This window comes from Aplysia californica, unplaced genomic scaffold (genome assembly GCF_000002075.1).
Source record: "Aplysia californica isolate F4 #8 unplaced genomic scaffold, AplCal3.0 scaffold00030, whole genome shotgun sequence".
NCBI classification, from domain to species: Eukaryota; Metazoa; Mollusca; class Gastropoda; order Aplysiida; family Aplysiidae; genus Aplysia; species Aplysia californica.
This window is the reverse complement of record NW_004797300.1, coordinates 1,331,088-1,355,500: the sequence shown is the minus strand read 5'-3', so window position 1 is coordinate 1,355,500 and position 24,413 is coordinate 1,331,088. Positions and strand designations below refer to the sequence as shown.

Sequence of the window (24,413 nt, the reverse complement as noted above, 5' to 3'; positions counted from 1 at the left end):
ATATATATATACTAGCTGGGCCCCTTTCAGTGAAAGGAATGATCAGTGCATTAAGTCATTGGCCTACTATATTTGCACTCAAATGGAATGGAACAACAAATCTTGAGAGGAAAGTGACACATGTGTTTCCAAGTTGCCAAATATATCTCTAATAGATGTATAGATTGATTCTCTATTCCGCTTTTGTGGTTGTACACTCCAGAATTTCAAAGGTGTGGAACCAGCACGCACGGCTAGTGAACAGAAAACTCACTTTTTTACAATGCGTCTTAGAAGACGGACTTTCCCAAGATTAGATCTAAATGAAACTAATGAAAAACTGACAATTAAACTGCAGTGGCTTCAGGCTCCCCAAAGAAACTGTACAGCCTTTAAGTGATTCTGAACAACCGTTAATTTTGTCAAATTCGAAAGTTAAGTGGTTCGGAAGTTTTAGGCGGCCAAAGTGACGAACTTTCACAAATATAATGTGTGTATATATAATGTATATATATAAAGCAACACGAATAACCAAAGCATGAATAAAACACACTACACTCAACAGCGGTTTGTCGTGTGTAAATATAATTTTAATTCTCACAATTTACACAACCATGAGGGTGTCAATAAGTGGCTGTTTTAGTGTAGTTATATTATTTCTGTGACCTTGACCTTGGGACAGAGAGTAAGTACCGTGTATGACCTCCGTCGGCTGCAAAAACCGCTCTGCATCTTTAACACATAGACTTCACCTGTGTTTGTTTGTCGACCTGGGATCAATACCCACACCTGGCTGATGACTATAGCCAATTGAGAAGCTGTCCGTGGTTGTGGTTGCAACTGGTTGAGCTGCCTCGGGATAGCTTCCCAAACGTGCTCGAATTGGGTTTAAAACAAGTGATCGAGCTGGATAACACAAAATATTGATGTTGATCTGCCCCTGGAACTGCTGTATCACGCAGGACGTATGAGTTCTCGCGTTGTCTTGCTGAAAAAAAAGAAATGTAAATGCCTTTTGAAATAAGACAGCACATGAAGCTGAAGAACTTGCTCAATGTAGCGCTAAGCTGTGACTCCATTTCCTTGTCCATGACTCACTTTCTGGAAGACCACTGGTCTAGATCTTTGATTTAGAACGATGACTTCCCAACTCACGACGCTCGAGCCTCCCCAAGAGTCTCTCTCCTAGATGTTGGAATCAGCTTAGCAAGCCAGGTATGTGCGCCAAATACTGATGCGCCCATTTGACGGATTATCACAGAATCTGCTCTTGTCGTTGAACACCATCCTTCTCCATTGTCCGTTCCTCCAGTTCACGTGAGTCTGTGCCCACAGAGGCCGGTCACGGCGGTGCTGAGGGGTCAAGACTGGCCTGCAACATGGCCGTCTATACCGGAAGCCTGTGGAGTGCAATCTCCGCCATCCGGTTCTGGTACTCAGGGCCCGTCCCGTTCGCCCGATGGTGTTCCTGGTGGTTGCTGTATCTGTCAGGGTCAGTGTCAGGAATGGATCCAACCATGAGGCGATCCTGAGCTGCGGTTGTCGTCCTGGGTCATCCAGCCCTGGGGAGATCACAGGTCGCATTGATGGCGCGAAACTGGTTCAGTAGACTGTAGATGGTAAAGACATGCATGCCCGTAACAGTTGCCAAATGTTAGACAGTCTCGCAACCAATAGTAGCCAAAAAGCCCGCTCCCGTCTCAGCATCTTGATACTGCTTCCGTTTCCAACTGCATTTCATATTTCGAGGCTTCAAATTTTAAGGCCAGGCCTATATGTAACCCCATAAAAAACAAATTCACACCTCGAATGATATGAAAAGTGAGTACCCGTGAGCTGTTACAGTTGTTTGAAGCATAAGCGACTAATCAGGGCATTACATTGTTCGAATGGAGTCAAAAGAAACGCAAAATTTTCATCGTCGTTAAAGCACTAGCGAAAGTTTCCATTTACGAGTAGCCTACTGTTGACATATTATGTACCTTTGAAGAAAGGCCTGAACCTGCTAGATTGGCCTCATTTGAACAATGCAATACCCTGAATGCTGTAGGGTGGGGATTGCACACCACAGGCCTTCTCTGCAGACGGCAAAGTCGTAGGTCAGTTCTGCCCTTTCAGTACCAATGCGACCGACTTCTGTGGACACAGATTTACGAGAACTGGAGGAACAGACAATGGAGAAGGGTGCTGCTCACTGACGAGAGCAGATTCTGCGTTGATATGATATCCGGGGTTTTTTTCATTGATAACAAAGTAAATGACTAAGCTTTAATATGATACCAACAACGTCCGATATGGGAGAGCGGGGTGGCTTTCAACTTTTTTTTTACGTTTGGCTCCACCGCTCAGATCAGGAACAATTTAAGCCAAAGAAAAAGTTTCACCATGACTGTAAGTGTAAGCCATTTGGGCATCACCACCAGCGATATAAGCTATGTGGAGCATCACGTTTTACCGCCAGAGTATCATATCTGAGGTATCTTAAGACGTTCGAAACCACCCCACTCTGAGGGAGACATTAATGAAGCATTGCATTGGGGAAACTTCGGACGAAGAGGGGTGATTTTGGACAGTGTGTTTCCAGTGCCAAATTTTATTTTTGAGAAGAAAAACTTGACACAGCATACATCTATACTTCTACCTTTTGTTTGGGGTGTGAAAGAGTATTGACATACTCACTTGATATCGTAATAAACAGTGGCCCAACTATATTATAAACCAGTTCACTTTTATGCAGATGTATACGACATGTTGACTTGAAACCTTCCCTTACCATTGTAAAACATAGCTCAGTGGTGCCCTGCCTTAATAGCAAAATAGTTTTTGCAGCAATAAACAAAGACGAAAAATATTCTTGTCCATGTTAGCGTTAGTTTCCGCGTCTGTCAACGTCTGGAATTGGTGGGAGCACAGAAAGGTAGCCTTTGTACTCCATTTGCTAAGCTGTTACCGGTATTTCTTTCTGAGTTGTAAGGTCTGTTTCGAATCCAGGTACGGTAAGTGTGCTCTTGAACATGTTTTGGTGGTTTTTACCCCCACCCCTACCCCCCTCGTTACAGCTTGACGGCTTGACGGAAAGGGGAAAAAAAACCCACAGAAGATCCACCATCAAAAAAAACCTGACAGTTATGGTGGAGGTGGGGTGGGGGTGGGTTGGAGTGTTATTGTTATTCCACAAACAAATCAAAACAGCTAAAGGGAACAAAGTAGACTGAAAACAGGAACGAACTCAGAAGTTTCTTTTCAAAAAGATATTCAAATCGTTCACTTTGTTTGATCTTTTGAAGATGAAATTTAAATGCAATGGGAACTGCCAAGGGTTTCCATTTTAATGGCAAACTTGCAAGAGTCATAATTTGACCTTTTCATTGAGGCTGGGGTCGGAGAAGGAAGAACTTTCATTTCACAATAGTCATAGGTGGATACATGAAAGCATTGGCAATCTCGTTAGATGTTTTTTAGGTAAGACCTCTTAGTCTTTCTCTGACACGGACCCCATTTTCCAAACGAAGTGGACACCCTTTTCCATAGTGCGCGCGTGCGAGTGTTCGTATTATAATTTGGATATAATTTGGATTTGGGGGGGGGGGGGGGTCAGTTTGATTCGAAAGGCAAAAGAAGAGAGACACTGGCTGTCTTTCTTTGAGGTGGGGGTGGGTGGGGGAGGAGGAGTCTAGAGAAGGCCTATTTGTTTGGGGAGGTTGGAAATTAGATTTCTCTGATTTTTTTGTCATTACGCGAAGCTCTTTGAGAAAGATGGATAGCAGATCGACAGAATCAGATCGTATCATTATGATGATGTATACTCCTCGAAAATAGTTAAGGAACACTTATAAAATTTATATGATTATTTTTTCAAGAGCACAACATGCAAAAAATAAGTCTGTTTTCTTTAAACAGATAGTTGTTTAATATCTAAAGAAACATGTGATAACATAAAACATTGAAACAAATCAACTCCAACAACAGTATATATAGGCCTATGGTGGAAATGTGTAACCCCCCCCCCCCCTCCCTTCCTAAAAAATACAGTGTAATAAATATTAAATAGATAAAGAAAGAAAGAAAGAAAATTAACCAATCAATCAATCAATCAACCAACTAATCAATCAATCAGTCAATCACTCATATGAAGCTTCCAAAACAAGGCTCAGTAACAAAGTACGTCCTCTATTATTAGCTAAGCGCTCTCGCGCCTATAATTGTTTACAAACCTAACCAAGTTAGTCAAGAACACTTCTGAAGTATCATTCCCCTCTTACTGGATATTGTGAAGGGGCTGGTCAAGAGTTCCTGCTGGAGGGTAGTTTTCCTGAACACGCGCCCTAGCTCGCCCCCTACATGTTCAATTGGCTTTAGATCAGGGTTATTTGCAGGCGAAGGCAGTCTGTCAAATCCATTTTGAGCAATGAAATCGTTGATAACATGAGTAATATGTTGCCTGGCGTTGTTGTCCTGGAAGATTGCGCCAGCACAGAGAGGAGATCAGCTCGCCTCGGACAGCACCAATCAGCTGCAGCCGCGGGACCACTAGAGACTGTACTATCTCAATACGATACCGAATGGCATTGAGATTGCCCTGAACATGGAGTGACATATTGTGAAGACTTATCCCAGCCCACACCATCTCAGAACCTTCCCCATAGCGGGCTGTTTCCACAATGCGGTCGTCTTGAAAACGCTGTTCACGAAGTTCCTACACTCGAATGCGGCCATCACGCGCCTCCAACTTGAATCTCCACCAGTCGGTGAAAAGGAAATGACCCATGTCTGCCTCTGTCCAACTCTGAAGCTGCGTACTCTACACTCGGCGTACTTCTCGGTGGCCTTGGATGAGCCGATGTCTACTGACGGGACTTCTAGAATGCAAATCAAATTGTGCGCAACGATTTGTAACAGTGCTGACATTTGTGTGAGTAGCTGGTCTGAGACGTTGCCAGATGATGTTAGCAGTTGTTGTTCGGGTTGCAACTGCATGATGTTGGGTGAATCAGTCCTCCTTCGCAATGGTTGACCTGGGCCTCCCAGACCGACAGCTTTCACCTGTACTTCTGGTTTGTTGGACAACACGAGCCACCTCCCTCAAGGAAACACCATCTTGGAGCCGACCAATAGCCCTCCCTCTTTCGTGTGAATTCAACTTTCTCATCATCATGCTGTTTGGCCATTAAATTTTTGACTCATTGCGAGGGCTTTAGTATAGCCTTTGCATGGCCCTAGTGTACGTTCACTCAGCATAATAATGACTTAACAGGTAAAAGTTTTCTATACACTTAAGATGGGATTTTTTTTAAAAATTTTTACAACTTAAGAACAAGTATCGTGAAAATAAAATCGAAGCAACAGAAATACGGTTTCTTTAGAGACTGCTGAGAATATCTCGGAAGGAAAAGAAATCAAATGAGATGGGCCCAGTAGGTCCCACTTGAAGAGGCCCACGTGGAGCGCCCCTAAAAAAACAATCATGAAAAGACAATATATTATAATAATAATAATAATAATAATAATAATAATAATAATAATAACAATAATAATAATAATAATGATGATAATAATAATAATAATAATAATAATAATAATTAATAATAATAATAATAATAATAATAATAATAATAATAATAATAATAATAATATGCAATTTTTGGGACCCCTGAATAGACATAAAATTAAAAGTCATGAACATCTAGCTTTCACTTGCAAAAATTGAAAGAAAACGAGGCATGGGTAAGCCCAAAACAAGCTACTCGGGAAAACTTAAACCGATGGGTGAAGGAAAAAATCAGGGCAACGAGGCTTTTTTCAAGAGCACCCAAAGGAATGAGCGGAGAACCATGATTGCCGATGTCTGTCCGAGATCTGGCACTTGACAACGATAAAAAAAGCAAGCAACGTATTCGAGAACTCGCCATTGGCCTCCAAAAGTCCAACCCCTCGTCCGTCGTTGCAGGAGGTGGAAACGGACAAAGTAGGGGATTGCTGGGTTTGGAAGAGAAATTGCGTGGGTTTTACTCACATGACCGCTACGGTAGCCATGAAGACCATCCCGGATCACCCTGAAACGTCCAGCTAGCGGGGCTCTGGTGAAACCACAACAGGCCTAGCAAGCCGGTGGTAGATTATTTATCGCTAAAGAAAATCATAGGAGAAAGAAACGGACGAACCAAAACGGAAAACGACCAGGAAACGGAAAAGGACAACGAGAAAGAACGAGCACTTGGAATGTTTGTGAAATCAAAGACAAAGAACCAGAAGTTATTGACTTCATGAAGAGATGGAGAATACCGGTGATGGGAATTTCAGACTGCCGGCGGAAGGGAACTGGAATCAAACAGATCCACGAGGACTACGTCCTGATTTGGAGTTGTGGGGACAGGACAACTAGGGCAACACATGGTGTAGGTTTTATTCTACACCCGGGTACAGCAAAGAATGTGTTGGAAACAGAGTTTATCTCGGAGAGGATCATCAAAATCCAAGTAAGGGGACAACTAAAGATCTCAAACTTCATCCAAGCTTATGCACTTTGCAATGACTCCTACAGCGAAGAACAAAAAGAAGAAATCTTTGAGAAGATGGCAGACACCATAAGCACAGTCCCAGACAAGGAAGAACTTATTGTCATGGGGGGTTTCAATGGAAGAGTGGGTAAGAGAAGAACACCTTGGAACCAGTACCTTGGCCCACACAGTGACACTAACACAAAGTGCAACTACAACGGGGAACGGCTACTGTGTGCAGAATACGGACTGTGGATCACAAACACCTTTTACCAACACAGACCTAGTCAGAAACAAACTTGGTACAGATGGAACGATCTGAAAGTATCATCACAGATAGATTTCTTCTTGACACGAATAGAAGGAAGGGAAAGAGTCACGGACGCGAGAGCCATCCCAAAAGCAGCCCTGGACATTGAGCACCGTCCTGTTATCTTGTTTACAAAGCAGCGGAGAGAAAAAAACGAGGAAAAGGCAGAGGAAAGAAACAAACGGGCATATCAACTTAAGAAAACTACATAAGGAAGAAGTACGACAGGGAATGGAGACAGAAGTCACACAGAAGCTGAAAGAAGTAGACAGCTCAGAAATGACAGCAGAAGAAACATGGTCAGTATTCAAGACCACGCTGACAGAGACACTCCGTAAAGCCTTCTGTACAAATAACACCGGAAGAGGGCAGGAAAAGCAGACAGCTTGGTAGAATGACACAGTAAAGGAGGCCGTCAAAGAAAAAAAGGAGTTGTACAAGGCGTGGGTAAAATCAAAGCTAGATTACAAAGCTTGGTACACCCCCAAATTCCTGATTCGGCCCAAAATTATGGAATTTAAATTGTAGGCATTTTTTGGCTTCCTCAGCCTTTCCTACAATTAAAATATTTCATCGTTTAATAAGAACCCTCCAAAATCGTATTTCTTTCCATACCGGAATGTTTGTCACCTCCATTTCTTCATTAAGTCAATATTTTATTTGGTCTTTATCTGCCGTTTTCTCAAAGCGCGATTTTTTTCTCTATACTTTTTTAAATAACCCCACCGTTTATCGTCCAATCTTCAAGAAATTTTCACAGAATGAAGAAAACATGTAATACAAAAAATATGTCTGTTGAATATTTGATATATCGAATAGATTTTTTAGGTGGTATCTGGAGTGTGAATTTTCAATGATTTTTTTTTTTTTTTTTGAAAACTTGAATACTAGATCTACCTCAGGAAAAAAAATTATAAGAAATTTTCTAGATTCTAATTCGTTTAGGAACAAAACAGCAGATAAATTGTTAGATCTACTAATGTTTGTTTTAACATGCATGCAAAACAAACAAACAACAACAACAAGAACAAAACAACCAATTTCCCATGAGCAATAATTAAGTGCGATATTCATTACGTCATGTCAACAAAATCCAATATGACCGCCGAATCCACGGAAACAGAAACTCTTTCCTCAAATTAATAGCGGATTATAAAACGTCTTACTATGCTTGTTATATGTGTGTGAAATTTGGTAAAATTAGGTCTACTAGTAAGCGAGATAGCCTTCAGGGTAACAACATAAATTTATAAACATCACATGAAAAATGCATACATATTTAACGGTGTTCCTTAACTTTTTTCGAAGAGTAGCTGACAGTTAGTGCGTGTCTCCCGAGGCGGAAAAAAGCAAAGAAATATGCACAACCTCTTTGGGTATAAGCTTAACACGTTTGTTTCCCTTCCCCTTCTTTAGAAAGATTATCTCCCTCTTCAAAAGTTATTTATAGTAACGAAGTCACATGACTAGAAGTTAGGGGCGTCGTCTCAAAACACTTCAGTGTGTGCTCTCACACCTCAGATATTTGTCATTATTGTGAATCCTATGAAAGGGCTCGTTAGAATGCACCTTCCGGCTTTCTCAGAATGCAAGTTTGAAACATGAATGGCATCTGAAAGGTATTTGAAGAGCGGTATTTTGTTATTATGACATGATATCAAGTCCGCTGTAGGTCCATTAGTAAACTCAATCGGCGGGAGTGGATATGGTTACGAAGGAGCCATTCATACGAATTCAGCCTGAGTAATGGCTGCTCATTGTCAATCATAATCCTATGTTATCGGTTGTAGGTGACCCCGCCTCGAAAAAGACGATAATGAAAGCATGCAAAACCAGGCCAAGAACAGACTGAATAATGTACAAGCTTACTTAGGGTTTAATAATTAGGACTAAAATAGCACTGACTATACTATTGACTAGATCTATGGCTATATATGGCCACCTCTATTCTATAGAGCGCAGTTAGTTGTGTAGGTGGGTCTCTCACCCACAGTGAAAGGGCGAGCCTTTTGGCTATTCTCACCCGGTGTGCATTCACCGTGATACATGTACCGTAAACAAACGTTCCAGCACTCTTGTGTTGAAAGCGTGTAATTGTGGGAAGGACTTCCTTAACAAGCAACCACCCATCAAACACAATTTAAAGAAGAAGCCTAACCCCTACCCTTAGTTCTACCCCTACCCCTTGCCCTCAATTTTGCTCTGTCTCATAGTGGTCGCTCGTTACGGAAGTCATCCCCAATTTTGTATGCGGGCAGTGAGAGAGAGAGGGGGGGAGAGAAAAAGATCACCGATAGAAAGTATTCCGAAATTAGGTAAAACAGGTTTTGTTCACACCGGGTGAGAATAACAACGCTGGCAAGTCTCACCCAGGGTGAGAGGTCGATCGCATTTTTATTCTCACCCTGGGTGAGAATAGCCACTTCCATTGACTATCGGCTATCGTGTATAGGTGTAGATCTTGATCTAGTGTCATGAGTAGATTCTAATAAGTCTTATCATTTTTCTGATTTATTTTTGAAATTTCAATTCAGCCAGAAATACCATCATGTTGAGGATCATGTGAGTTGGAGCAAGATCATATTTGAGTAATGAGACAATACTTGTTGATCCTTTGTGATTTTCTCCTCTTCCTTGGCCTAGTTTTTTATTCTGCTGTTATATTTTTGAAAAAAAACCCAAGATATGACCTGAGCCTCGAGTCTAGATTCTGTACCTATTACTATTGATAAAAAGAGCCGTCCCTTACCTCTGAAAAAATTACTGTTTGCATGATCGGGATGACAGCTTTGCAATTTTTTTTCTTTGCCTGTCCTTCATTCTGCGAAGCACTTTGCTCAGCAAATCTTTTCATTAATATTTTGCCAACCGCATCAGCGTACTCTTTGGTAGTGTAAAATTTAATCTGACTGACTCCAGTATGTGACAACATCTCTAGTGAAGCCCGGATGCCTGATACGCCTCAGTTTGTGATAAGCTTCATATGAAACCTCTTTCTCATGGTCATGGGTATAATAAACAACCGTAAAATACATGGAAAATGCAAAAACTGGGCCATCTCGAGTTCTACTGAGCAAGACAAATTTATGTACGTTATTGTAATCTTTGCTCTTTGCAATATTGCCAATGGCTGTCTGCTTCATTTCCATTGTTTGATCAAATGAATCGAACTTGAAGGCATGTCTTTCTTTGAAAATGTTCATTTCATCAATATCAACAGTTTTAGTAGAAGCTGAATTTTTTGTAGTTGCTTTCTTTTTTGGAGTTAGTATGCCACAACATGATGGTGGTACTTTTGGAAACCTTGATAGAGGCTCCTTAAATCTTCCATCCCGTGCCAAAGGTACATCAGGTGGGAAGTGCAGAAAGCAAACTCATAAAATCGGTGACATCTTCTACGATTAATTTGTTTGGGACATACTTTTGACCCACTGTGCTGTGGGCTTTTTTTTCTGAATCTTTTGAAAATCTATATATTGTTATTTTGCCATCTCCCGTTTGGCTGACATAACCACTTCTACAGCCCCTTACGCTACACTTTCTTCCCATGTTCAAATGTTGCCTCACATGGTTCATTGCGTTGAAACTGAGGAGTATATTCCAGATGAAAAATTTTTCACAGATACAATAACTTTCAAGATGAAAGAAAACTAGAATCTGGGCTGATCACTAAAACACATCGTATAAGCACAAATTTAATCCTTAGAATTGAATGTAGTAAAAATGCTTCCAAACGAAAAGAAATGTACGTCCAAGAACACTGAATGAAACAATCGTAAGAGGCTAGGAGATTAGATAGACTAGACAGCTACACATTATACGAAAAAGCATAATGCAAGAATGTTCCATCTCCTGTATACATATTACTTATTAGTATTAGAGCATCCGCCTATCGCCGCTTTTCGCATTGAACCTTGATAAGATAAGGACCGGCCCCGAGGCGAGCTTATCAAGATAAGCGCGTAAAATACCCGGCCTCCAATGCCGGAGCCAATCGTCCGAGATACAGGGCCTGATACTGAGAAAGCCTAGGGCTCACAGCATCACTTTTTTGCCCGATTCTGTGACTTTTAGTTGGCGTGACTCAGCAGCCCGCCGGAGGTCCCCAGCTTGGGGTCATGGAGTTAATTAGCCCTTAAGCAACTTTGCCGATGTCGATTATGAAGTTTACACTTTTGTCTGCTTTTGAAACAATATTATAACTTCTTCCCCATTCCAACACAGCAAACCATTACACTGATGTAATAGTTAAGAGCTCGGATCAATACCTTAAAATTAATTCTGCGTTAGAATGGTTATTTTCTGTGCCTTAGTTTTTGTTTTATACAAGTGTTTGTAGAGTACCCAATTTGTCCTATTTTTAATGACATACTTTTATGAATTTTAAACAATTGTTTTTTTAAATTCGACACTCTTCTTGCCAAAATCTATGTTAAACTCACAATAAATAGCATGCCTTTTACCTTGAGAAATATTAAATCTGCACAAGTAGTAAGTAACAGTCCAGTTATAGGGGAAGGAAATGCACATTTTTGACAAATTCACTCAGCGATGGCTTTCTTTACCATGAATTACACGAAAGAGAAAGGTACTCTCTGTGTTTGTTCATGAATTATGCCGAGTCTCTGGCAACCTGCATACAACTTTAAAGAAAGATATACGATTCTTTAAAAACACATAACTGTAAATACATGAGTAGAGATCAACTTCTTGAATGGAATAAAAACTATGACAGCTAATACATGATTCATTCTTAGTACTTTTGTTCTGTCAGAAATGAGACTGCAGACTCATAAGACAATGTAAAGAAATCAGAACGTTATCAGTCTTTTCAAATGGTCATAGAAACAGAAATAAAAGCGGAAAAAGTCTAGTGTTTATTCAGTGTCATTGGCAAGTTAGAAATTATTTTGAAAACTCATTTACTATAAGTTAAGTTACCCCTGTTCTTCAGTCAACTTAAAAGAACATTAAGAGACTTAACATTTGAAGAAATTTCTGGAGTGTAACAGATACTGTTTATTTGTGTTGCAGATTTATTCTAGCACTAAAATCGATTTGTACTTCTGCCTACATTGATCACAGCGTAAATTTTATAAACTTTCGTGAAGTATGCGGATATTCACGATTGTATTAGGCGCAAAAAGTTGTACGTGAATGAATTACTTCATAGTGAATTGTGTGCCGCATTCTATCGTCTGCGCAGATACGATCTTTTGTGAGTATCTCTATCTATGTTATGTCGTTCATGTTAAAAAAGTTTGGCAATTTTTGTCAAGCCGGGTTTTTTTAATGTTGATTTTTTTGTGATTCACATTTGTCCAAAAAACTTCATAATTTAGTGTATATTCGACTACAGCACGTCTAACGAAATAAGCAGACAAGTTACAATATTCATTGGGTTTTTTTAGTCTCAAGAGCAGAAATGCGTGCTTTGAGTGCATCTAAATGATAAATTTCCCCCATGTAAAAGAATACATCAAAAACTTGAAGTTGAAAAGTACCAAAAATTAAGTCAGCCCAGCCAGAGTGGCGACAGGGAATTGACCCTCATGACCCGGACGTGATAAGGCACTCAGCGGAGAACCCCCTGCTGCTACTAAAATTTCACTGCTGGTGTGCCGTGGGTTCCAAATTACAACTTATCGGCAAGCTGTTAAAAGGTTCGAAGCCCTTAAATAGAAATTTTTCAGAACGAGAGGAAAAAAAACTTTCATGATGTACCTATTTTATAGAACTTTCCTCGCTTTTATCACCATTTAGAATTTGAATTTTGACAAAATATTTTTTAAGCTCATAATGCAACTACTGGTACTTCAAAAAGGTTTTATTCAACATTTTAGGTTGTTTTGTTTTGTTTGGATTTTTTTGCTATTAATCATATTATTTTTAGCAGTCATTGTTCTGAATATGTTTGATAACGGAACAGCAAAGTCATTGATGCAGTAATTGACGATTTTTCTTTTCTTTACAGATAAGATCTACCTCTTAGCTGGACAATGCTTCAACTTCAAGTTCAAACAGTTGGCATGCTCTGCCTTGCTTTCTGTTTCTTTTCCTTTTTCTTCTTTTTGGGTGCAAGTGCTGAGGGTTGCACAGCTCCTTTGATTCTTCCAGACAAACCTTTTTTTGTAGTATGGAACCACCCATCCTTTGGCTGTGAGAATCATGGTGTTCACCTCGGCTTTGAAAACTGGGGAATTGTTGACAATAGCAAGGACCGGTTTACAGGAGAACAAATTTCCATTTTTTATCGCTTAGGACTATGGCCTTACTACTCAGGTACCAATGCTGTCAATGGAGGAATCCCACAGGTAAGAGGCAAAATAAAAGCCCCCAATTATTCACAGAACACTATTCTTCAGGAAGTCTAGACCACAGAGGTCATAGGATCTGAATTTTACCTGGTTTTGGAGATGAAGAATAACATCAATAGCTGAGAAGTTAGTCTCCCATCATATATTCTTTTTCATCGTGGATCAGAATATAGGCCACAAACAAACACTTTCCAGGTTTTCCTATCCTCTTGTTATTTTATTCCATGTCTTCCAACTTTTCAAAACCGTTCTTATGACTTTTCTCCTAGTTCCATGTGGCCCTCCTACCCTGAGGATTCCAATCCATGTTCACTTTCTTTATTATGCTGGAGTAGTGTACCAGACTTTAAAAAAGTCACTTTTCTGGTCTTGGCTGAGTCAGACCCCTTTGCCTTGTTACGATAATTTATAGAATACATATATTGTAAGTCTCAATTTGGTAATGAAACTTGTAACAGCATACTTCATACAGGTGGTGTTCTCTTGTCATTTGTTCTTTCTCATGTAACAGAAACTTGAACATTTTCCAAGTACAATGACTGTATGAGCTAAGTGCCAGAAGGCATGTTAATCATAAAGATAACTATAACATTTCTTAATGTTCAACTGGCATATCCTTTATTTACCAATCATTGTTTAGATGAATGTATAAAATGTAGTTGTAGTAGACCTTACTAAATACATGTAGATACTGAGTATGGAGGCTACACATATTATATGATGTAATGACTGTCATGTACTCCTTTTAATGTGACTGGTTTGTCTGTTTCCAAGACAGATATATGTGTAGTCTGTGTGGGCTATATAACTGGAAAATGGTCTAGTCTATTCCGATTCAATTCAAGTCAAAAGCTCGAGAAATTCTTTATGGTGTATGTGCCTTTGAGGTTTCATGCACTTTGAGCTGTACCAAAGCACATTGTGGATCACCTGAGATGGTTAGTTCTTTTCTCACTACTGAAGCTTCTTCTCCTTTGTCCTCAGCTTACTAATGAAACAGCACATTTCACCAAAGTGGAAAATGACATAAAGACTGTCATCCCTGATGCAACATTTTCTGGCCTTGGGGTTATTGACTTTGAACACTGGAGGCCTCTTTATCGCCTCAACTGGAGCAAACTAAGAATATATCAGCAGAAATCTTTGGAGTTGGCTAAACAACGATTTCCTTTGTTCAATTCTTCCCAGCTTCTCGCTGAAGCTACCAAGGAATTTGAAGAAGCAGCTAGGTATGTGTTATACTTTATACTGTGGGATCCACATAAAAGTATTGGTCTAATAGAAGAACGAAAACTTGAGATTAACAAGAAAGTTCTTCATTCCCATTTTTAAAAATCGTTTTCCCTCCTATGAATAATGTACTGGAATAATAAGACCACCAATAATGATATAATAGAAACTTCAGTAGTAGTGAGAGCATTTTACTGTAACCCATTTTCACTTGAAAAATTGATAACAAACTCATGGTGCTCCAACCAACAAACCATGCTTGGTTATTCATTTGGTCTCTGGGCTTGACTTTAATGCTCAAGCAGATCAAAAAAGAAAAATGGCATTTTCACTCAATAAGAAACATTATTAGAGAAAAACCAGGCGTTACAAGAAATTATTGCAGATTAGCGGAACTGCCAGCCTATCCCCCACCTCCAACTACACCACTCCCGTTAACATGTTCTTCTGTTAATTACTGTTAAGAATTTTCAAGCAAAAAAGTATTTTTCCTTCTCTAACATGACATTGGACCATATGCTGTTATAGATATCAGATTCACCACCATTTTTATGAATTTGCCTTTTCATTGACAGCATCATCTATTGTTTGTCTCAATTTCAGGTCAATAGTAGGGAAGACTTTATCAGAAGTGACAAATCTTCGACCTAGTGGGAGATGGGGATACTACGGATACCCACGCTGTTGGGACGAGATGTGCAATACCAGTACACTAAAAGTCAATGATGAGTGAGTAAAGTCCCCCTAGAAGAAAATGGGTGTGAGCTTTATGCAGTGAACAGATTTCATTCATTGCTTAGCAACATGCAAATTATTCTCACAGTCTGCATTCTGACTAAATCTGACTCTCCTCTTCATGATTATAGGGAAAGTTTTCCACCAAAGAAACTTTTGCTCTTCAAAGTTTTGTCTTGATATTCTAAACAGATTGCTGCTGTTTTGTTAACAGTATATTTGTTCCTCCCACCAGTTAAAGTTCTGAAAACGGTCAATTGGCTTTTATAAATTTTTTTCCTTTGAGAATCATAATGTAGACTAGAAATCAGCTAAACTGCTTACATAGCAGCTGTTTAAATAATAGATCTGTTAAACAGCTGTTCTGAAGCTCAGAAATTAAATATATATTTTGGTGATAGATCTCATTAAAAGGGAAGTTGAATTAACAAGTGAAGTAAGTGAATGTACTTCCAGCAACGTCAGATTCAATGAAATCTTGAACTCTTCAAAATTAAAAATGTTATCATCTCTATTCCATGAATCTGAGGGCATGTTTAGGCTTCATCTGCATGAGTAACTAGTTGTTTTTTATGTGTGCCCCCACTCCTCCAAATTTTTTAGGAGACTAGTTAAAGTTGAGGTCTATGCTAAAGAATGGCGGGCCAAGTGGTTCAAATTGACAAAGGGGTATGGTATGCACCTATTCCCTGAAAGTCCAGAGTTCACCCCCCCCCCCCCCCCCACCCCCCACCCTCCCCCCATGTCAGTTTTTCTTTCTCATGTTTTCGCAACCTTAGATCCTTAGATCCTAGGCTAGGTGTGATCGAGCTCGTGGTTTTCTCAGATGAGGACCAAAAATGTCAGTGTCAAAGTTCCGTGCATTAAAAAGTTCTTGGTGGTTCCAACATCGAAAAGAATCGGCCTTTCAGGTCATCTTCTAGATCTAGGTAAGATTCAAAATTAATTTCTGCCCACAGGGGAAGCCCCTCTAGTCAGTATAGATGAGTGCCATCAAAAATAGTAAGTGGCTGCCTGTCAGCAAGAGGTGACTCTACAGTCTATATAAGGGGGCTCTCGTGGCCTAGAGGTTAAGGTGTTGGCCTCTCATTCAAATGTCCCGGATTCGAATCCGGGTAGCGACCGAAAAATTTTCTTCTCTAAAATTGTCTCCTTTCACCTCCTTTCCTGCTTTCTAGCAATGTTCTGTTGTCTGCTTTCATTTCCACTTTCTGCCCCCACCCCCTCACCTCCTTTGCCCCCTCCTCTGGGCTCCTGACTCTTTCTGCAGCCTTTCTACTGCTACTTCTTGGCTCCTCCTTACTGCTGTCTTTCTGCCACACCCCTGATCTTCTGGTAGGAAAGATCTACACCTAGCCTTCTCGGACAAGGGCGAAAAATCTCGGAGGGCCCGTGTGCAAGTTGCGCACGTTAAAGATCCCTTGGTGGTCTAAAATCGATAAGAGTAGGCTTCGGCCGCCACCCGGGCAAAATTCCAAATTTCCTACCAACTGAAAATATTAGGTGTGTCCCTCGCGCTCATATGACCTATGCAGTTGCGAGCGCCGTAAAACACTTTACAAAAACCAAAAAAAACAAAGTCTATATAAAACAGTCATTTGTACCAAAAAATCAATTAATTGCTTTATGACTGTGATGAAGATCTTACAGTCAGTTACTCCCCAAGCTCTAGCAGGGGTACAAGAAGGAGAAAAATGTGAAGAGTAAGTCAAGACTGACACTGTGACTCATAAAAGCTAACCTCTCAGGACTTGTATGGTCAGTTCAGTTTACAGAACTTGCCAACAGTATGTCTTACAACAGTCTCAGTACGGTACAGATTTCATATGGCATGGAGAAAAAGAAAGAGTCTAAAAAATTATATTTTTGCTGAAGAAGGTTGAAAAACAGCAAATTAAATTAAATTGTACAGGGTTTTTGGGGATCACTGCTAAGAGATTATAAATTTATGTATAAAATTTATTTGCCTTCTTCTATTTTCAGAATGAGGTGAATGAGGTGCTTAGAGATTATAAATTTATGTATAAAATTTATTTGCCTTCTTCTATTTTCAGAATGAGGTGGATTTTCAATACCAGTACAGGCCTTTACCCATCTATCTACTTTGACCTTAGTGTCCCACCCGAGACGCGCCACACCAGAATCAAGCAGAAAATTCACGAAACATTGAGAGTGAAAGCCAAGTTTTCCCCACAGGACGCCACTGTTTTCCCTTATGCTCTAAACCAAAATGGTCCTTTCAAATTTTTTACACAGGTACAAAATTTGGAAGCTACTTCTTTTTTTTACCCACTTTAGGCTAACTTCAAAGAAAATGTGTCAGAATCTTAGTTTGAAGTGACCTTCATGAATGAGCTTTCAGATTTTGTTGGTCATCTAACTTTGAGTAGACCCATATTGCAAAGATCTGAAAAGATTAAACAGAGCAATTTGGTTTTATTTTGTTTGAACTCTAGTCAAACAAAAGAGAACAAGCTTTATTCTACTGTTAATTAGATCAAGATTCAAATGTGTGTATATATATATATATATATATATATATATATATATATATATATATATATATATATATATATATAATATGTGTCTGTCATGGAGTTAATGGGTTAATTATTAGCCCTGAAGGAAGTGACATGAGAGCACTGAACCAAGCCATCAACGCGGACCTGACTACTATCTCGTCCTACTGCCAGCTATGGAAGATGGAGATCAAAACAAACAAGACTGTTTTTGGACTCTTCAGCCTCAAAAACAGGGTTACAGCAAGTCAGGTAAACCTTAAGATCAATGGAACCACCATCAGACATGAGTGGTGTAGCCTACAACTGGACCGAAAGCTGTCTCTCAAAGAGCACTTAGGGGAGCTGACCACAAAAGCCACCTCCAGACTAAACCTTCTGAAACACCTTTCATCATTCAACTGGAGAGCTGACAAAGCAACCCTCCAACCACTTTATATAGGGCATGTCAGATTTGTGATTGACTACTCCCTACCACTACAATCCATAGCCAGCCAGAGCTCCCTGGCACAGCTTGACAGAGTACAGAACCAAGCACTCAGATTTGTTTCTGGCGCGATGAAGACCACGCCTACAAGCGCCTGCGAAATCCACACCAACATAGAACCACTGGACCTGAGAAGAAAGAGTGCTACCCTCGAAACCTACGAAAGATTTGTGCGGCTAGAAGACACGAACGAAAACAGGAAAATGGCAGATGAGTGGGAACCAAGGACACACATCCTGAAGACTCCTTCATGCGAGAAGCAACAAAACTACTCGAGGAGTTTGACCCACCCGAGAACAGAGAACCTATCACCAACATCAGCAGCGAACCTCCATATTGGCAGACACCTGGCATCACAATAAGGACGAGACTTCTAGACCCTTCTTGTGACAAAACCACACCAGAAGAAATCCTCAGAACTAGTGCCCTGGAGACAGTGGACTCGTATGCTGAAACTCCAATTCATGCATATACAGATGGGTCAGCAATAAACGCTACACGGAATGCTGGATACAGATCTACCATCAAATATCGAAACAACCCTGGAGAGAAGAAGCAGACCCAACTATTTGGCCCATGTGGAACATACAGCTCCAACTATGAGGCAGAGAGAATCGCCATAGTAAAGACCCTGGAGCAGATCACCCAAGACTTTTTTGAAGGCACAGTAACACCAGGGGATGTTGTTGTCTTCTCTGACCCAATGTCAGTACTCCAAGCCGTTGAGGGAGGAGGAGACTACAGAGGTGACGGGAACATTCTCAGCCTTGTAAAACAAATGGGCACTTCCTATGGCGTCCGGGTTACACTACAGTGGGTGCCTGGCCATTCTGGAGTACCTGGGAATGAGACTGCAGACCAGCTATCAAAGACTGGAGCAAGCTTGCCCCAGACAGACACAGCCACCTCTTTACAGACCTGCAGAGGGATCATCCAAGCCAAAAGCAGAGACGAGTGGCTAAACAGATGGGTCAATGCAGAAACAGGAAGATCTCTCTTTGGGTACATGGACAAACCCAACCCCAAAGACCCTTCGAATCTTTTATGTAGAGCCGATCAGACATTGATTTTCAGAGCCCACACATGACACTTACACTTACACACCAACAAGCACTGAAACAGAATTAACCCCATGTGGGAACCCCATTGCAGACACTGTGACTACCACGAGGAGATCATTGAATGTCTTCTCCTTCACTGCCCAAACCTGGCAGTTCTTCGACGCAGGCTCTTACTCACGCCTACAGACTTACAAAGCCTGCTCTACTCTGGCGTTGACCAGATGACTAGGACATGTAGTTACTTGAGGGAGGCATTGCGCTGCCAAGAGCGAAATGCTCGCAGCTAAAGGGATTTGAAAACAACAACAAAACAACAACATTTGTCTGTCTCTGAATACAAGAGACTCCTCATTTTTGACAAGTCAGATAGAGTAACTTGTACCATGTGTGACTCTTCCTCAGCCATTTATTGTTATGTTTCTCCGCTCCATGCTCTCAGGCACGCCATCAGTTCCTGGAGCTATTGGTTCCTTTTTTTAACCTTTTGTTGAAAAGCCTCTTTTTACCTTTTGTCCAAGTTCGCAATAATGTTGTTCTGTTTCTACAAGAGCAAGCAAAGTATTTTCTTTTGTTTCTTTCATAAGCTCCAAGTAAGACTTCCTCATTTATAAAATGATCTTCATTGTCATAACCACACACCCCTCAACACTCGTGTTACCATTATAGAGCCTAATTTTAGCTTTGCCTCATGCTGTCCGCTTTGTGCCCGCTCTTTGTTGTTTTCATTCATCACATTCAGCCTTTCGTTTGAGCTTGTTTGCATCTTTTGCACCTCTTTTTCTTTCCATTTCATTTCTCTTTTCTTCTGAGATTGGTCTCTCTGCTGCCTTTCTTTTTCCTGGCCATTTTCACTGCATTTATTTTCTTCCCCTTTTTCTGTGGCATTTTCTTTCTTTTTCCATTTTTCTTACCTTTCGATGAAACATTTTCCACTGATACAGGCAGGCATCTGGTCAATCTTTTTTTTCTTTCCTTTTGCCATTCCATGCTGAAGAACTGGCAAAAACAAAGGGTCCTCATTCTGTTGTTTGAAGGGCTGTTGAGAGGCCATTACATTGCTTGTTTTCAAGGTGTGCCTGACCAGAATTTTTTTTTTTTAAAGATATCAGCATAGTAATAGCTTTTTCCAAATGAAGGCAAAAATAGTTTTCATGGACGTCATAACCTATATATTCTTCTTCAAAGCGCCTCAAACAGAATTCACAATAATCCCACTCTGTGACCACTCAGTGGCCATGATAAAGTTTGTGAGAACATTATTTCTTTTATCATGCACTCGACGATGCCAGACCTGATCAATGCGTCTGCTGAATGTTATCACCATCAGTGAGGAAGTTTACCAGAAGCTATACATCTGCTTACATTACTTCTTACATTTTTTTATAATGGACTATTCTATCACTTTTGTAAGAAAAATTAACACAGTACATGTAACTCCATTTGACCCAGATTTACAAGATGTGTTATAAAAAAAAATTTTAATCTGTAGAGAGACAGTAGTCGTTTTTGTTGCGGAAGTAGCTCTTCTTATGATATAATTACCAAATGTAATGATTTCATTCAACTTTCATATATATATATATATATAAAAGCACATATATAATTTATTATAAAAAATATTTTTGTAGTCGATTTCTTTCAAGAAAGAATTAAATGGATTTTATACACTGCATTAGGCCTACTAATCAAGTCTATTAATTTATTGTTGACCTAAAAGCATTTCTAGGGTGGGTAGTTGGAGCATGCCACTGGTAAGTAATTCTTTTCTGGCCCTGCATCTCTGTCTTGCTTCTTCCGTGCACTAAGTGACCAGTAATTGTTGATGTACTTATCTTTACACTCAAACTCAAAAACCAGCATTTCATTTTTTTTTTCTGTTTCTAATTTGCAGGCTGATCTGTCATATTCTATTGAAGAGCCAGCCAACATGGGCTCATCAGGTGTGGTCTTGTGGGGAAGCTCCAGCTCTATGAGGGCTAAAAACGAGTGTTTACTGTTACAAGATTACGTCAACAAGACGTTGGGCCCTTTTGTTCTCAATGTCACAAACTTTTTTGGAAACTGCACACAGCAACTCTGTCAAGGCCATGGGCGTTGTATCAGGAAGGACTATGAGAAATTCTTCCAACACCATCTGAGAGCTAGCGGCAGAAGCACGTGTCTCATGAATGAGGAAGACCTCGACAGTTCCAGTCAATCATATGGAAAGAGAACAGCACTTAAACTTAAAAATAGTAATAATAGTAAGAAAAAGGCAGACATGGAAATTCTGAATAACCTTCTGCAGCGCTTTGTTGATAATTCACTTAAGTTTAGAAGACGCGGCGAGTTAGCTTTTAGGGAATGGTGGTACCCTGTCAGACTAAAAGAGCTACAGGACTACCATGTCCAAATGTACGAACAAAACAAGGATTTGTTCAAGAACCAGGACCTGTTGCAAAATGAAGCTATTCCAATTGTTGACAAATTTTCCATATCAGGTTTGAGAAACAAAAACTATGCACACTTTCAAACTTCACATCTCTCTGCACCAATGTCAATTTCAAGTTCAAGTTCAAGGATAAATTTCTGGCAGGGTGAAGAAATTTCTTCAGATAGTTCCTATGGACAAGATGAGGGGTCAGATGAGGATGTCCAGTATGATTTTGATGACTATGTATGTAAGTGTTTTGAAGGATGGTCAGGAAATCATTGTGACCACAAAGACAAAACTTCATGAAGTCATGTATGATCTATTGAAATCTGCTTGATGTGATCATGGGTCATACCAACATTCCACAAATTCATGAACTCATGTTTACCACAGTGAGTAACCCTTGTTTTTTCCAATGCAATCTAAAAATCACAGTATTGCTTTGTTACTTTTTAAAAGCAAGCATTCTTGCCATTTTTACTAGACTTTTTTTTTAAAGTTTCATATTTATTTTTTCAAATTTTGTATAGCCTGCACAGACCAAATCATTTCCATGTTATTTGCAATTATTATTATATGACTTGTACTTGTACATTTACTCATTTATAAACTCTTTATTTCGCTGTTCATCTTTTATACATCACGGTGTACCATGTTATTTCTCTAAGGGTCACGGGTCACTGCCCCAATCACTCCGGGAACCACCCAAGCACATACAGTGAACCTCACATCTGATAAATTCATAGATTCCGGCCTTCAGTTTTGTCAGATCAAGAGTTTTGGTGAGGTGCAGTGGCATATTATTTTATATTGATAGTGCCACAGCTGTTTTAATTTAGTATGGGGCTGGCCTGGGGATATTCATACTACTGGGTGTCTAAAAATAAAGGACCATTGAAAGGGTAATAACTCGGTGATTGAACTAAGATTTCAACCAAATTTGAGTGAAATGCAAAACTTTTCAATTTCTTTAAAAATCGACCATATTGTTTCATTTCAAATAATCACTGTTTGTGCTTTGAAGAGCAGACTTATACAAAATTGATATGCTAAATAAACTCAAAGGGATGATAGCTATTTAAATCTCCTGGTGATGACCATTCTCTTCATAAAAGTTCCATGCCCTTGGGAATTTTAAATAACCCAGTGGCATGTTTATTGGACAATTCTTTGGACGTCCTGTTCAACATTGTCATTGAGTTTGAGTTTCCTCTGTTCAACTGTTTGCAGGTTGTGTCTGTAGACTCTTGTCTGTCAAATAAAAAAACCCAAAGGTAATAATTAAAGGGGCTTAAATCGGAGAGGGGGGAAATGTTGTGACCATTCATTTACAAACTTTCGAAATGCGTTTCTTTCTTGAAACCATACGAGGGACACTCTTGACATGTAAGGTGCAGCCTTATCCTCTCCCCTGGAACCAGCCCTCTACAAACGCCTTCTCCTCCCCAAACTTTTCTGGACGGTGAGATATCCATCCATGTGGTCTTTACCGTACTTGTCCTAAAAAACCCAGTATAGTATAGGCTGATCACACCCCTAAAGCTAATTGAAATTTTTTAAACTAAAAATTTCTCCAACACGATTGAATTTCTTCATATTTTTTTACGTATGTGACATCCCCCAAGTTGAATTTTATTTGTTTGAAGTTGAAGTTTTGTTGTTGAAATGAGTGCAGAGATGACCAAGTTATTGCCCTATATTCAATCGGGTCCTCTTTTTTAATTAAGACACTCTGAACATTATAATAATTCATTGGTTTCTATGACTAAAAAGACATATGGTTTCTTTTTTACTCTTTCTTTTGCTTTTATTAATGTTCTTGCAATGTCAAGTTTCCATCTTGACAATGAAAAAGAACTTTGGGCCTTGCTCCGATTGTGACATGGGTACGGTAGCCTACACATGAGACAACAAATGATCCACCGCTATACCAAATGTCTTTCTTTTCAGTGGCCATGGCCTCCTCACTAAGAATGAGCTTATGATTAATTAAAGTCAATCCAGGAATTTACATGAGGTACAAAACCCCAACCGATGTTCATTCAGAATATATGTCACCTCCCCCCAAACCACCATATTGTCCCTTGACTGCTGTACTCTCACTGCATTTTTTGGCTAAGCTTAAGTAAATAAAACATGATAAATGTATCGTATCATCATAATTACCCATTTGATTTGATCATCAAATTGATGAAATGTTGCTCACATGTATGTAGGCTGTTAGGCCCTACTTCTCAGAAAGATCTTTGGGCACAATGAATAAAAAGTATTTCTGGCAACCATGTGATTAATGTAATATCGTTCTCCTTTCAGCAAGTCCAGGGTTTGTTGAATTCAGTATTGCTGGATGTGGGGTTCACTAAACCTACATGAATACATGTAGGTAGCGTAAACACGGCCTTGCGGGCACTCGCGGCCTTCCGACCGCGTGGTATCGGTGAAATCGGGGTAATGCCGATCGCTGTTTCTTTGCTCTTTTGCTATAAAACACCAAGTGCCGTACACCTTGTGAAAGTTCAGCTTTTCCTCGTTACAATGGTTTAAGTTGTTTTTATGTCCGACTAGTAGGAGCTGGAGAATCGCCGACGAAAGCGAAGCCCCTCGCGGTCGGAATGCGTGGTCGGCCGGTTGAAAAATTGACACGGGTGCATTCAACCAGAGACACTAAAATATAGAGACAGGAAAAGAAGCCTCGCGGTCCGTGACAACAGTGCATTTGCGAACGTGACCGCTGAGACGCGAGCTAAAAATAACCAGGCGCGGTATCGACAGCGAAGCGCGTTAGGCCTTTCGAAACGAAGCGCGTCGCGTCTAGAGCCTAGCTTTCTGCGGCTTAGGCCTAGCGCAATCAGAGAACTGGCCAAG

General features: G+C 40.0%; 1 protein-coding gene across 1 annotated transcript; it reads left to right on the top strand.

Annotated features, from left to right (window-relative positions):
- The first annotated feature begins 8,251 nt into the window (after positions 1–8,251).
- LOC101845825 (hyaluronidase B) lies at positions 8,252–23,833 on the top strand. The gene is made up of 6 exons (XM_035973778.1): positions 8,252–8,405; positions 12,761–13,100; positions 14,088–14,332; positions 14,937–15,062; positions 17,123–17,324; positions 21,027–23,833. Exons 2-6 carry the CDS (start codon positions 12,786–12,788, stop codon positions 21,852–21,854), a joined length of 1,716 nt encoding a protein of 571 aa, XP_035829671.1. The 5' UTR covers positions 8,252–8,405; positions 12,761–12,785; the 3' UTR covers positions 21,855–23,833.
- Positions 23,834–24,413: the final 580 nt, after the last annotated feature.

Excerpts from the sequence above, each read along its gene's own strand:
- LOC101845825 (XM_035973778.1), top strand. The coding sequence starts at position 12,786 with ATGCTTCAACTTCAAGTTCAAACAGTTGGCATGCTCTGCCTTGCTTTC. Across the intron at positions 13,101-14,087 it reads TCAATGGAGGAATCCCACAG|CTTACTAATGAAACAGCACA; the intron begins GTAAGAGGCAAA and ends CTTTGTCCTCAG. Across the intron at positions 17,325-21,026 it reads CTTTCAAATTTTTTACACAG|GCTGATCTGTCATATTCTAT; the intron begins GTACAAAATTTG and ends TCTAATTTGCAG.